This window comes from Eleginops maclovinus, chromosome 13, assembly GCF_036324505.1.
Source record: "Eleginops maclovinus isolate JMC-PN-2008 ecotype Puerto Natales chromosome 13, JC_Emac_rtc_rv5, whole genome shotgun sequence".
In the NCBI taxonomy this organism is placed as follows: Eukaryota; Metazoa; Chordata; class Actinopteri; order Perciformes; family Eleginopidae; genus Eleginops; species Eleginops maclovinus.
Window position 1 is genome coordinate 7,516,779 of NC_086361.1, and position 12,564 is coordinate 7,529,342.

Genomic DNA, 12,564 nt, shown 5'->3' on the forward strand with positions numbered 1-12,564 from the left:
TGTCAAACCCTGCCTTCACAGTACATAATTAAGTGCAGTACAATTTTACTTTTCTTATGTTGGGGTTTATGCCTGATCTACCATTATGAGCACCATGCCAATAATACAAAACAGTTTAGTTTTGAGATGTTTTGCTATTAAAACCCAAATGAGGGTGTTTAATCCTACTCTTCATCTGAATGAGCTTGTCACCACTCTGTCTGACAGCAGTTAGTTGATAGAAGGACGATACAATTCACACACTCATCAGCAAAATTCATGCTCAAACCAGACAATCTGCTCCAATCAACACGCATTTGGTCTTAGATATGAAAGTATCCATTTGACACAGACAGCCAAAAAACAAGCTTTTCATCAGATTTTTTATGTGACGTCATTGCCACTTTTCTGAAAAGTAAAACACAATTCAACTCTTAGCACTAGGCAGCCACATGCGAGGACATGTGCGCTGTTCTTATTGGAGTCTATTGTAATCTATTTACTCGCTCCTGAGCCCAAATATCTTGAAAAACAATACTTGGTTTACTAAATATTTAATGACTTATCAGGTTGATAAGCATCGCCTAACACAACATCACAATGCACAATGGATTATTAAATACAGTCGGGTGCAAATGATACACCAAGTGTGTCGTCCAGATTCCTACAAATAAGAAATATGTCAAATGAATCTGACACATTAATCCCTGCCTCCCCTCCGTGGTATATTACAGTAAGTCTGATCTCTGCTGCAGTGTTTATGACTGCTACTGCTGACAGATCCTCCAGAGAGCCTTTCTAGGCACTAAAGAAATTATGCTTATGATTTGGAACAATAGTTTTTGTGAACACATTAAATAAACGATACGCTTGCTACGATGGGAGCAAGGTCTTACCCCACTGCACCACTTACTACTCTTTCAGGTCACATGTGAAATTAGATTTAACTTTGATAACTGACTCATCCCATCGTAACACAAGAAGTTATGTTTGGACCAGAAAATGTACTGTACCAGCACCATTTTTCATGTGACGGTAGAAACATAATACAACTGTGAACCCCCTGCTTCGTTTCTGAGGACACCATGTCTGTGAATGAATTCCCTTTGAAGAGGACAGAATTTGTGTTACCTCAAATGTATGCACAGCGCACTTTTGAACTCTCTTCCACTGTCCTTCCCCACTTCATGTCCTACCCCACCTGACCGTTTGAAGTGGAAATGCAGTACATTTTGGAAGTATTGCAATGCTTTATAAATTTGGGATCATTACAACTCGGGGTCATTGGACCTTGCTATCATTTGTCCCTGCTGTAATTCTTATAGGGACTTAAGCAGTATTATACATTATACATGTCTATCATAAGATGTAAGACGTGCCTGGTGTTGTTTTTTTCTGCAGCGGTTTTCAAATCAGAGCTGATTTTACAGCCATAGTAAAAGGCAGTGGCTGTTAAATTGTCTCTTTCTGTGTGAAAGCTTTCCTGCAGATCAACGTCTGATCTATTATTAAATTGTGCTGAGACAGACAGCATGAGAGTGTGCCAATAATTATTTATTAGTTTGAGGCAAACTTGAAACATAAATACATTTAGAGAAATTGGGTGTTCAGGGTTGTTGTGAACTCCTGCTTATATTAGTTAATTGGCCCAATATGCTAAATGTATGTTTCACTATCAGTTACTCATTTATAAATCACTATAAACAGATTCCGTAGGGCAGTATTTTGGTATCGGAATCGTCTTGCATTTTTAGTTCGAGTAGCATTGACCACTCGTCTTTGAGACAGTTTTGGCATCTGGAAACACATATTCTGACAATGATTCAGCAAGTTTGATTTAAACTGACTTTTGAAACATTCATTGTCTCTCATCTCTTCTCCATTCTCTGTCTCAAGTTGCTCATTAGACTGTTAACAATGAGCAGCGCATGTAAATAAAATAATTGGAACAGATATCTGCTGGCTACATTGAGACCCTACTAATATTGTCTTTTCCCCCCAGAGGGTTTATTGTCATCAGCCTGAAGCTGCATTAATGATGTGCAGTAAAGCGGCTTTGCACTGATGCTGCCGTTGGATTTCTATGGAGACCAACTTGGCAAAGGTGTCCTCGGCTTTGCACACTGCTCAAAATTCTCTCCGATGCTGTCCTTAAAGTTCAAACTATTTTCACTTTAAGTTTGTTAAACATCTCGTTAAATGCCAAACCAATCAGATGACAGCTGTATATGGCACTGCAAGTGGTGAACAAAGAACAAAAGCTGAATCATGGGATTGTAAATTGATGGGCCTCATTTATCTGCTGTTCAGGAACCAGCTGACTAGTAATTAAAATATAATACAGGTTTAAAAGACAACTTTTATAACTTGAAACTTTTCACTGACTACCCAGCTAGGTGCCAATCACATCAAGATGTGTCACCAGCAGCAGGCTGATTGCGAAATCATTTTTTTCTGTCTTTTCTACGGTACAGTGCACATGGATATGCATGTATCTCTATCAGGCTTAAGAGGTGCATGCAGTACTCTCAACTTTTTAGCACATTGTCAAACTTAAGACAACCAATCAAATAAAACAGGCAGGCTTTTCTACTTTACCGCATTCTTTTCGTGTTAGTACTGGTAAATGTGGTGGTTGCTAGCTAGCTCGTTAGCTGTTGCTAATGCACTTTGCTGTTTTTCCAATAAGCTTTGCAAGCCAAGGGGCATTTGAAGTAGCCTATCATGGCTAGCCTGTTAATTAGCAGGATGTAAATAAAATCAATTTAGAGCTTTTGGAAGGAATGCATTTTTTCCTTTAATGTTATCAATATTGTTCATGTTCTTTAACTACTAGCATGACAGCAACACATGTACAGTATTTCCCTAATGGAACAGTATCTTAGTAACACCAAGCAATCGTGACAGCACACTTATCTTTCTCAGTTCCCTCATGATTTGTTCAAAAGCTAAACAGAGAGAAACCGATATAATGCTGATGAGTCAAGTTTTGAGATGAGAATACAGTTTGGGTTGAACTCTTTAATCATGATTCATTACTTTCGGTGTGATCAAGTGCACATCTCTTACCCCAGGACCTCATTTGTAGAAATGGTCTAATTACACTGTGTCTATATCACTGGACATGTAACTACTTTTCATTTTATTAAAGTCACACCCTTTAAACTGCAGTGTTCTTCTTTTTCCCATCAGCATTAAACTCTAGAGCAGAGGGGTCTACTCATTTTCCCCCATATGTTCAGTACTATAAAGTTTAAGCCTTGTTAAATTTCCAATGTTACTGCCCTCATTCAAGCAGTGATGACTGTCTTCCAGCCAGACTGTCTGTCTGCTTTATTTCCCTGGACCTCAGCACTGTCAAAAAAAGACCTTCGAAAATGTCCCAGTGTTTTTGTCTTACATTGTTCTCTCTCCCATCCTGCAGGCGCATTGCCAAAGGCGTCTCTGTGCTCACCCACGGGGCGATGGCTCTGCGGAGGGACCAGGGGAGCAACAGCCGGGCGCAGTACGCTGGCAACTGCCAGACTGACGGCAACCAGACCCACAGAGTGCCAGACAGAATCAGGTGCGAGGGATAGAGAGGGGAGGACAGAGGGTGACTTTGAATTTCGTTGTCATTCGCACCGGCTCCTGACATACTGCAGAGTGAGAGAGTAAACAGCTGAACAGCACGGAAAAGCAAATAGTGGCAGACAGCTTCAGTGGAGGTTTCACATTCAGAGAGCTGAGTCATTCTGGCCTAGAAACAGCTGTTTTGTTTCTATAGTGATGTTTTACAGGTGGAGTTCCACATGGTGGCTACAAAGGGAAACATAGATTTTTGTGTTTCTGTTCTTGTACCTGCTAATGCAAAGATTAAGGTTAATCCTCGAAATGAAACTGAATTTCACAGCCAACTTGTCAGAAAAGGCTAATTGGATATTGACCCAATGCCTCATACTGTCACGCTCTTGGTACCTTTATAGCGTCATTTATTTGTTTTTAAAGGAAGTTTACGTTTGGCAACACAACACAACAACACTATGGATTATGTTTGAGATAAACTTGATTGATGAATGAATGACTTTCACAAAGCACACGGACACTGAAGAAAATATTTCAGTTGTTAGATCCATTCACATCAATTTCTGCCCCCCCAACACAGATGTTCACACACATAACATTAGTAACTCTGTGCATCTAACAATTACTACATGTGGAACTAGTTGAAAGCCTGTTGCGTTACATAGAGATGCTAAAGGTTGCCTGTATCCGATGTTAAGGGCCACTGACCAAAATGCAGTGTTTGATAGTAACATGAACATGCTGTTTGTTCCTTTACCACATATGCACAACGGCAAAACGATCTTTAATCCTAGTTGCCTGAGAAGCTGTTTCCAAAATTCAGAGGCTGTTTTATTTTAAGGATGCGGTCCATAGCTGTGTGTCCTTCAGAGGCTCAAGCCCAGGCTGAGCCAGCTCCCTGCCTCCAATTTGTTGGGACTTTGTCCTCTGCTCATTTTCCCCAACACATATTTAAAGTCCCTCTGGGTAAAAGGGACTTTAAATATGTGCAGGAAAATGAGCAGAGGAGTGAATACTAACTGAAGACTTGATTGACAGGTTCTGCTTTTCACACAATCCCCTCTTGTGATTGACTGGAGGAGTCAGGTGTTACTCTCTTTTTTTCAACTGCAAAGGGTTACAGGAGCAGACTGTTACCTGCTGCTAGACTGGCTCTGGAGATTTGTATTCATGTTTACTTTTACGGTCAGACTATATAATTCTTGCATGAACATTTCTGCAGGAGAGACGCAGTGTTTACATGTATGCAGTTGCAGGACCACTGGACTCAACAAATAGTGTTAAAAAAGCCCTGGAGCAAGTCACTTGGTCCTTCGCTGCTTCATATGAACATCTAAGAGAGTATGGTAAATATGTACTGGCTGTTAGACCTCGCATTTCATGGTAATTGAAGAGGCGTTCGGAAAACAAAAACCTTGCAAGATAAGTAGGTGTAAAAGCAAAAGCAGGGCATTATGTGGGACTTTAATTTTCATATTTAAAGACGCAACTGAATCAGAAATAGTTTTTCGATTACAGCATAAGAGGTGATCTGGGTTCATATTTCTGACGTTGTTTTAACTTACAATGGTTGCAATGCCTTGCCATGGCCATTGCAACTGTAAATATCACACATTATACAGTTAACAATAATTTCATAATTATTTTAGTCTGTGTGGATTTTCTACAATTAGCAAATACCTTTTCATTATTTTAATGGTTAAAAATGTTTCCATTTTTGTGATGACTTAGATTCATACCTCTAAGAATCTATTTTAATTAATTCAGTTATAAATGCTTTGCTCAAGCTGTTTGGTCAATGCACATCATATGAATGTATTTGAGTCCAAAAATGCTTGCTTGTGCAATTTTTGCAATTATGTTCCAAATTGTTTCAAGTTGAGTCCTAAAGATTGCTTTGCAACACAACAAAAAGTTTTGAGGTTAACCTATTTTCTTCCAGTTAAAGTTCTTTTTGGACAGCACAGTTTAAACAAACACAGGACTTTCACCGAGGGGGTCCTCATTTTTTGTTCTGTGAAAAATCTGTTGAAAAAAGTATTGAAGGTTTTTATCTAAAGATTGACTGGTAGCTCAGATGGTAAAGCAATGTTGCCCTTATTGTGGGCCTAAACAGCAGCTACTCTTTACAACTGGCTTAAACAGGTTAAAAGTAAAGTCATACATTCAGTGTACTAGTTCAGTTATGTCAGTTTTACAGAGATACCTAACCAATGTTTGCTAACAGGTGCGAACATAAGCTAGTAGTCATGTAACAGGCCGTAACAGTCATTCAAAAATGCCATAGCCCGAACTTTGTCCCTGCATTAGTATTTGATTCCTGTGTGTCTCCTTCTGTTGATTATCTGACATCCAGCACTCTGTCTTTTGATGTATTTCCTCCATCACTCTTTTCCGAAGTTTCGTAACAACCCCTGAAATGTCCAAATTGACCAATCAGAGTTAAGTATTCAATTAACCCGGATAATTATTTGTATTAATACACCATTTAATTAAAACTAAGTTGTATATTTACCTTATAAAACCAGATGTTCACGCCTCTTCTCTCCAATGGTATAGATTTAAAAGAAACTTGAAATGAGCTGCCTGAAATAGAGACAGGTAGGCAGTTTAAGGAGGGACAGCCACAACAAAAAGCTCAATTACCCCAGCCAACACAAAAAAACAAACAGATTGGCGATATGACACAATTGATGACAGCCTTCGAGAAATCTCCTCTGCACAGACAACAAGTTGGACTGCAGATGGATGGTTACCACAAGTTGCATGCCTGCACTGTTTAATGAAGTGTCAAGGTTCATTTTAAACTCGGCAAAACATTTTGGGCCCTTCAGAATCTGGCTTTTGAAATCTATCAATCAGTGGCAGGGCTGTCTGTCATGCTGACAGGCGTCGGGACTCGTGGGACTCATCGAGTGGCAGTGATAGACCTCGCTACAGCAGCATGAATGACACCTGTAACACGTGAAGGGGTTTTACTCTCGAGGGAGATGAACAACTTACTAAAAATAGCTATACTCATACTGAAAGGTTGCTGACACAGAAAGAAAACTCAACCTGTTGGTGTTTGAACAATTGTGTAGCCTTGTTCTCATGTAAACAACATCAATTTCTTTATGATTTAGAATTCCCAATTGCAAAAATCTATGTTTAGAGTTTTAAATACCCCTCTTGGCATGTTAACTATAAAAGTCTTATGCATAGATACAATTGATTTCAGTGCATCCTTTACCACAGATATATATTTTTATGTGCTGGATACAGATCAAGGAGTGAAGCTGTAAAGCGAGGTAAGTGCTAGAAGAAGAATAAACGCACCAACAGCTTGTTACACCTTCCCCTGTATTTGGCTGGTGTTAAAATAACAGGAACTGCTTCCTTGATGTGTGGAACACAGCAAGATGTTAGGTTCAATTGCATTTAATTCACCATTATCACCAGAGCAAGACCCTGTAAGTGGCTACTGCTAGATGCTGTGTACCCGAGAGGAGTAAAGATGCAACTTGAAAAGATGTTAGCATTCAAATATTTTTCAACATCAGACTTTAGTGGCAATAGGGCAAGAAGTGGTACAGTGTAAATATGTTCCAATGAAAAGAATGGTTGTGCTTCTGCTCCACTGTATATGATACTCATAGCTCCTCCAATACATTACTTGTGTGTCCTAGTATGAGTGTTGTAGAATAATTTGCATATTTAGCATGTTATTGGGGAATCATTAGTTTGAAACTGATCAACATCAAAAAAGTGACTTGCACAAGTTAGTTTTTATAGTTGTGTTTTGCAGTGACTCTAAATTACAATCCACATACCCTACATAGGATTAAGATAAACACCTTAAGATCTTGTATATAAACTTAGAGTAAGAATTGTACATAATTGTATACCTTTTGTTTGGTTATCCTATTACTGTTGGCATTGAGTTTTGTTCCCAATCCATATTTTCCATCTCTATCGCCAGAGGAAAAATGTCTATATAGGATGGCTTTATGTCTGAGACGATGTGAAGTTAGATACCACGCATTTGACGTCCGCACACTTGCTACTTAAAGGGTCCTACTTCTTCCTGCACTGGAACTGAAAGAAGTATTATGTGGAACAGTACAATTTAGGACTTACTCTTGGAGTGAGAGTAGAGAAGTGCATTTTGCTCCAGGAGTCATTAGAGACGTTAATGTTTTGGCTCGTTTGTGCCGTGACTCTGGAGTACGATTGGAAATCATTGTATCTGCTCTGAATCCAAGCTCGCTGCAGCTACTGTCCTCCAGGAAGAAGAATGAACACACTTTACAGGCAGATCACGTTCAACGCTAAAAGAGATAGACTTGCAGCAGTTCATTCCTTTAAGACAATGTTGGCAAAGCGTTTTGTTCCACATTCAGATTTTAGCCTCGTTCTGATTCTGAGCGCACACAAAAAGCTTCTTATGGTGGGAATAAAACTCCCCACACTATTGATGTTATCACCTATTGTCAAGCTCCTGCTATAAAAAAATGGCTTCCATGCAGCTCTATTGGTTCTCTGAAGAAATGGAGGTTTTGAATAAAAGGTAATGTTCCAATAGTTATGTCTTTCAAAACCATGACTTCATCTTTTATATCGAAAGAAACCTGAAAATGGTGTTGATTAATGGAGCTGCACACTTGCCAACAATACTCCTGTTTGAATGAACAGAACTGAATGAATGGAAAGCACAGTGAATGCATGCTTGGCAAAAGTCTTCTTGATAATTATTCATTAAACTAATGAGATTGGAATATGAGATGATGCTCTACACCACTTGATTTCCACAACATTTGAAACACTATCCATGGGCAGAAAATGCTGACACAATACACGTTTTTTTGGATTCCGAACAATTTCCATTATCCAGACATTTTGCTCTTTGTGTGCTCTTAAACAGCTGAAACAGATGTGTGTTGAACAAAAAAATACATAAAACACCGGCAAAGCTGTATGACTGTATTCACCAAAATGCCCAAAATCCACTGAACAACCAGCTGCTAACACATTCAGACCCTGGCAACACAAATATCAGGATGCACAGACAGAAGAAAAGGAGGGAGCGCGTGTGAGGACTGAGAAGACAGGAAGTGTGTGAGATGTAAGTTTGGCAGGCAGAGCTGGAGGAGAGTTGAGAGGATGGAAAGAGTGAGTGCAAGATGGAGATGACAGGAGACAGGGGCAGAGATAACGATGATGATGATGGCAGTGATTTGGCTGTCTGCTTGGAAATCATTTTGGAGCTTGCAGCCATCAGATTACACACAACAGCAGCAGAGCGCACTGTGAGCCGGTCTATTGAAACAAATGAACGCATGCGTCAAAACTGAAAAGATTTGAGCTCATAATAATGACATTCATGAGGTGCAGCTCACAGTGCAAAATTCATCTAGAAAAGTGACAGATTGCACTCAAGATTATACTCAAAGATGTACTAGATGCAGGCCTGTTCTTTGGCTACTTGTACAACAACCCAACAAAAACAACAATCTTGCATACCTTACATCTTGAAAATGGTCATCGTATATATTTGATAATGATAAGATGCCATTGCTAGAACAAAGCCACCATATTCTAAATAAACAGACGAGACATTTCACCTCTACAGCGGGGTTCATTACTTCTAAATTTAGCAACAAAAGATATTTAAAAAGCCTATTATACCTCGTTATCCTATGTATGTATTGTTATAGTAGGTATACTTAAAGTGTAATTAAATGTAATCGTTATGTTGTGTATCTAAATAAGATCCATCCATCCGTCCACCTACTTACCCACCTTCTATCCATCTATCCATCCATCCATACAACAACAACTCTGAGAGCCCTAACCCAACATCACTCTGCCATCTTGTAATCCTAACATAACATATGTATAGTTTATGTTGGCCATCTGTGTGTTTACCCTACATATAAATGGTTTATCTCCATGGTGTTCACTGTGGCAGTAACATTATGTTTTAGAGTTGGGTTATTGGCTCCCAGGTTGCATAAGTTAACTGCTGGTACTTACTTGTGTAATGACAGCTAACAGCTAACAGTTGTTGGTATGTCTCTTTGAAGACCTTTTAAAAAACACCCAGCCATTGGTAAACCATCATCCATTGTTGAAAGATGACTTTAGTCTTTGCCATGTGTTGCCGAGATGCAGGTGACATGAGGCAACGAGTTAGTCTGCCTCCATCCCAGCTAATTTTTTCATGTCGGCTTGGCTTGTCTGGGCCTTTAAACGTACTAATCAGGTGAATTCAGGTAAAATCCACAGTCTAATTCTGCTCTGAATGACTACACTGATCAGACATGCAGAGTACGGTGGGGACAAGGATTTAAAGAGGACTTAATCCCTTCAGACAACTGAGACATGAAGTGCATTGTAACCTAATAAGTAAAACACACAAGTGAGAAGTGACGGAGAGGATGTCAGGAAAACAGAACAACCACAGGACAACTAAAACATGTTATTTAAAGGATTCAGAAAGAAATGACAAATATTTACTATAGGCCTGTTATTTTTTGTGCAATTACTGTAATTCTCTCTGGATTGAAGCATGAGTTCAAATATAGTAACACAATGTAGGACAGAATATGCAGGCAAGAAGGAAGATAATATTGTTAGCTGTTAATTAAAATACTGCATATTTTTTTCCCTCAGATGATAAAGCTTTATGCAAATTCCTACAAGAAAAAAACTGAGCATAAAGAGATGGTGAGGCGGAAAAAATAGAGGCAGAGGAAGAGGAAGGGACAAATAAGTAGCAGAAATGGGAAACGGGAGAACAGGTATAAGATAAGAGAGGGAAGGGGAGACAGTGGAAAAGCTCAGACAGTCACCTCCCACCCTCAGGGGGACTGACTGCTCATCTGGAGTGGAGGAGTGGAGGAGTGTCGGAGTGTCTCACAGCCTGCTCTCTCTCTCACACACTTTTTTAATAACAACTCCACGGTGAACTTCGAAAGCCAAGCACACTCAGGACAACCAGAAAACCTTTCCTACTTCTCCTTCTGCGCTCTCAAGAGCTTTGGTCACCATGGATCTGTTTTCTTTATTGTTGGTTAAATATCAAAACTCTCTTTTCTCATACTTTCTGATGATTCCACTCCATAGAAGGGTAGCATTTGCCTACAGGGGGTACACACTTTAAGGGTATATAAAAAAAAAGGAGACTATATAGAAAAATAGCATTTTCAGTTGGAGCTACATTAATTATTCATGCAACACTTAACCAACAGCGCTAACAGCCAAAAGGAACATTTATACATTTATCAAGTTTCAACTGGGAAAATATAGGTTGCTTCCCGGTTTGCAAATGTATTACTTAGAACAGATTAAAACACTTCATCATTCAGGGACCTTGAGACCTCAGATTGTATTAAAAGAAAGAAATGAGTTATAAAAACTGATAGTAAATGTCAAATCAACCAGATTGTATTGATAAATGCTTATTTTTAGCCTCTTTTATTATGTAGGATTTTGTTCCAGTTACCCTATAACTGAAGAACTATATGACATGAACGTTGGGACGAATGATAAGGGTCTGTCAGGACTCCACGTCCGGTCATGATATTTTTTATTGTCGGTCTCTTTCCTCCTCTCTCTTCTTTTTACACCTTCCCTCATTGCTCATCAACACGTCGGCTTGTCAGCCTCCCATCTGTCGCATCTCCTGGCCTGGTACTAGCCAGTTTTATCCCTCTCTGTCTCCCTATCTATCTCTGTTTTGCCCACACATACATTTCCTTGATTTGTTTTCATACATTTTTCACCTCTTTCTATATGTCATGCTTTTTACCTTGGAATCAAGTTGAATCTGATATTTAATTTCTTTCTTTCATGTTTTAACTTTGTCCTCTGATGCAATACGTAGATCCATCAGTGCAATAAGAAATGAAGTTTGGGGAAACCTTAATTTCAGACATAAAGGGGACTGAAAGTAGGATCATAGTGGACCTGTGAAAACATCCACCCCATTAGCGTTGACACCTCTAGTTATACTTGTAGTGCTTGTGCCACTAGTAGAACTAGCAGAACAAGTGGCTCTTGTAATACTAGTGAATTGAAGAAAATGTCTTCTTCTCTACTTTATTAGTAAAATGGCATTTTGACTTCACTAGTTGACATATTTGCTTTAGTATTAGTCAACTAGTGAACTAATTAATGCCTAACTGTTGGTCAATAGTGTGCACAAAGTGCTAATTAGGAGGTTGGAAGAGATATGCATTCTTATTGGTTCACCATTTAAAAAAATAAAAACATTTGACTAGGGGGAGTTATTGTTAGAGAGCCAAAAGGAAGTCTTGCACACTTTCCCCCCATTTGTGCAAATAGTGTGATTAGTATCCATAATGGCATTCAGTAGTTAACTAGGAAACATTTTGGATCTAGTCAACAATTTTTGGATCTTACTAGGTAAATAAACTGTTGGTCTCTAGTGAGCTGAATCTATTTTTGTCTACTAACATGGTAGAGTTGTTTGACTTTCAGGGTCACTAGTTCAGTCCAGAGGGCCAGTAGGTGTCTTAAAGTTAACTAGATGGCACTACTAGTGTGGCACCATCACTGGTCGAGCTTATATTGAAACTATTGGGACAAAAGTCCCAGTAGTTGATGAAAAAGATTGACGAGTACAGGCTTTTATTCCATTTGTAAGACAGAATGCCAAACTAGTGTGGTCAAATGTACAACTGGTTCTGACAATGAGCCAATTAGTTGAGGAAACTCCTGTCTGATATCAGGGATGTGGAATCAATATTAAAATGGTTTGCCATATGGGTCTGCAGCTTGTCCCAAAACCACCAAAACACTTATCGTATTAGAGAGCCTGGCTCTTAACCATGCTCTGTGGTTGGGTGCTGTCACAGCAAGAGACTAACAGGGTCTCCATTGTTCGGTCCTTACCTCACTTCAGCATGTTTTCAGGCTGCAGAGTTTCCTGTTCTCCTGAGGCAACTGCTGCTTCTCTGACAATCTGTTGTTGTCTTTCCAGAATCTTGTCGGTATAATTGGTTAATGTTACAAAAT

The 12,564-nt window shown here is 39.2% G+C and overlaps 1 protein-coding gene across 1 annotated transcript in view; it reads left to right on the plus strand.

Annotated features, from left to right (window-relative positions):
- grin2da (glutamate receptor, ionotropic, N-methyl D-aspartate 2D, a) overlaps nucleotides 1–12,564 on the plus strand; it is a 104,737-nt gene that overhangs the window by 20,405 nt on the left and 71,768 nt on the right. The window contains exon 5 of the mRNA XM_063899714.1: nucleotides 3,404–3,544. Within this exon, the coding sequence (XP_063755784.1) occupies nucleotides 3,404–3,544 (141 nt within the window). The remainder of the gene's footprint in view (nucleotides 1–3,403; nucleotides 3,545–12,564) is intronic.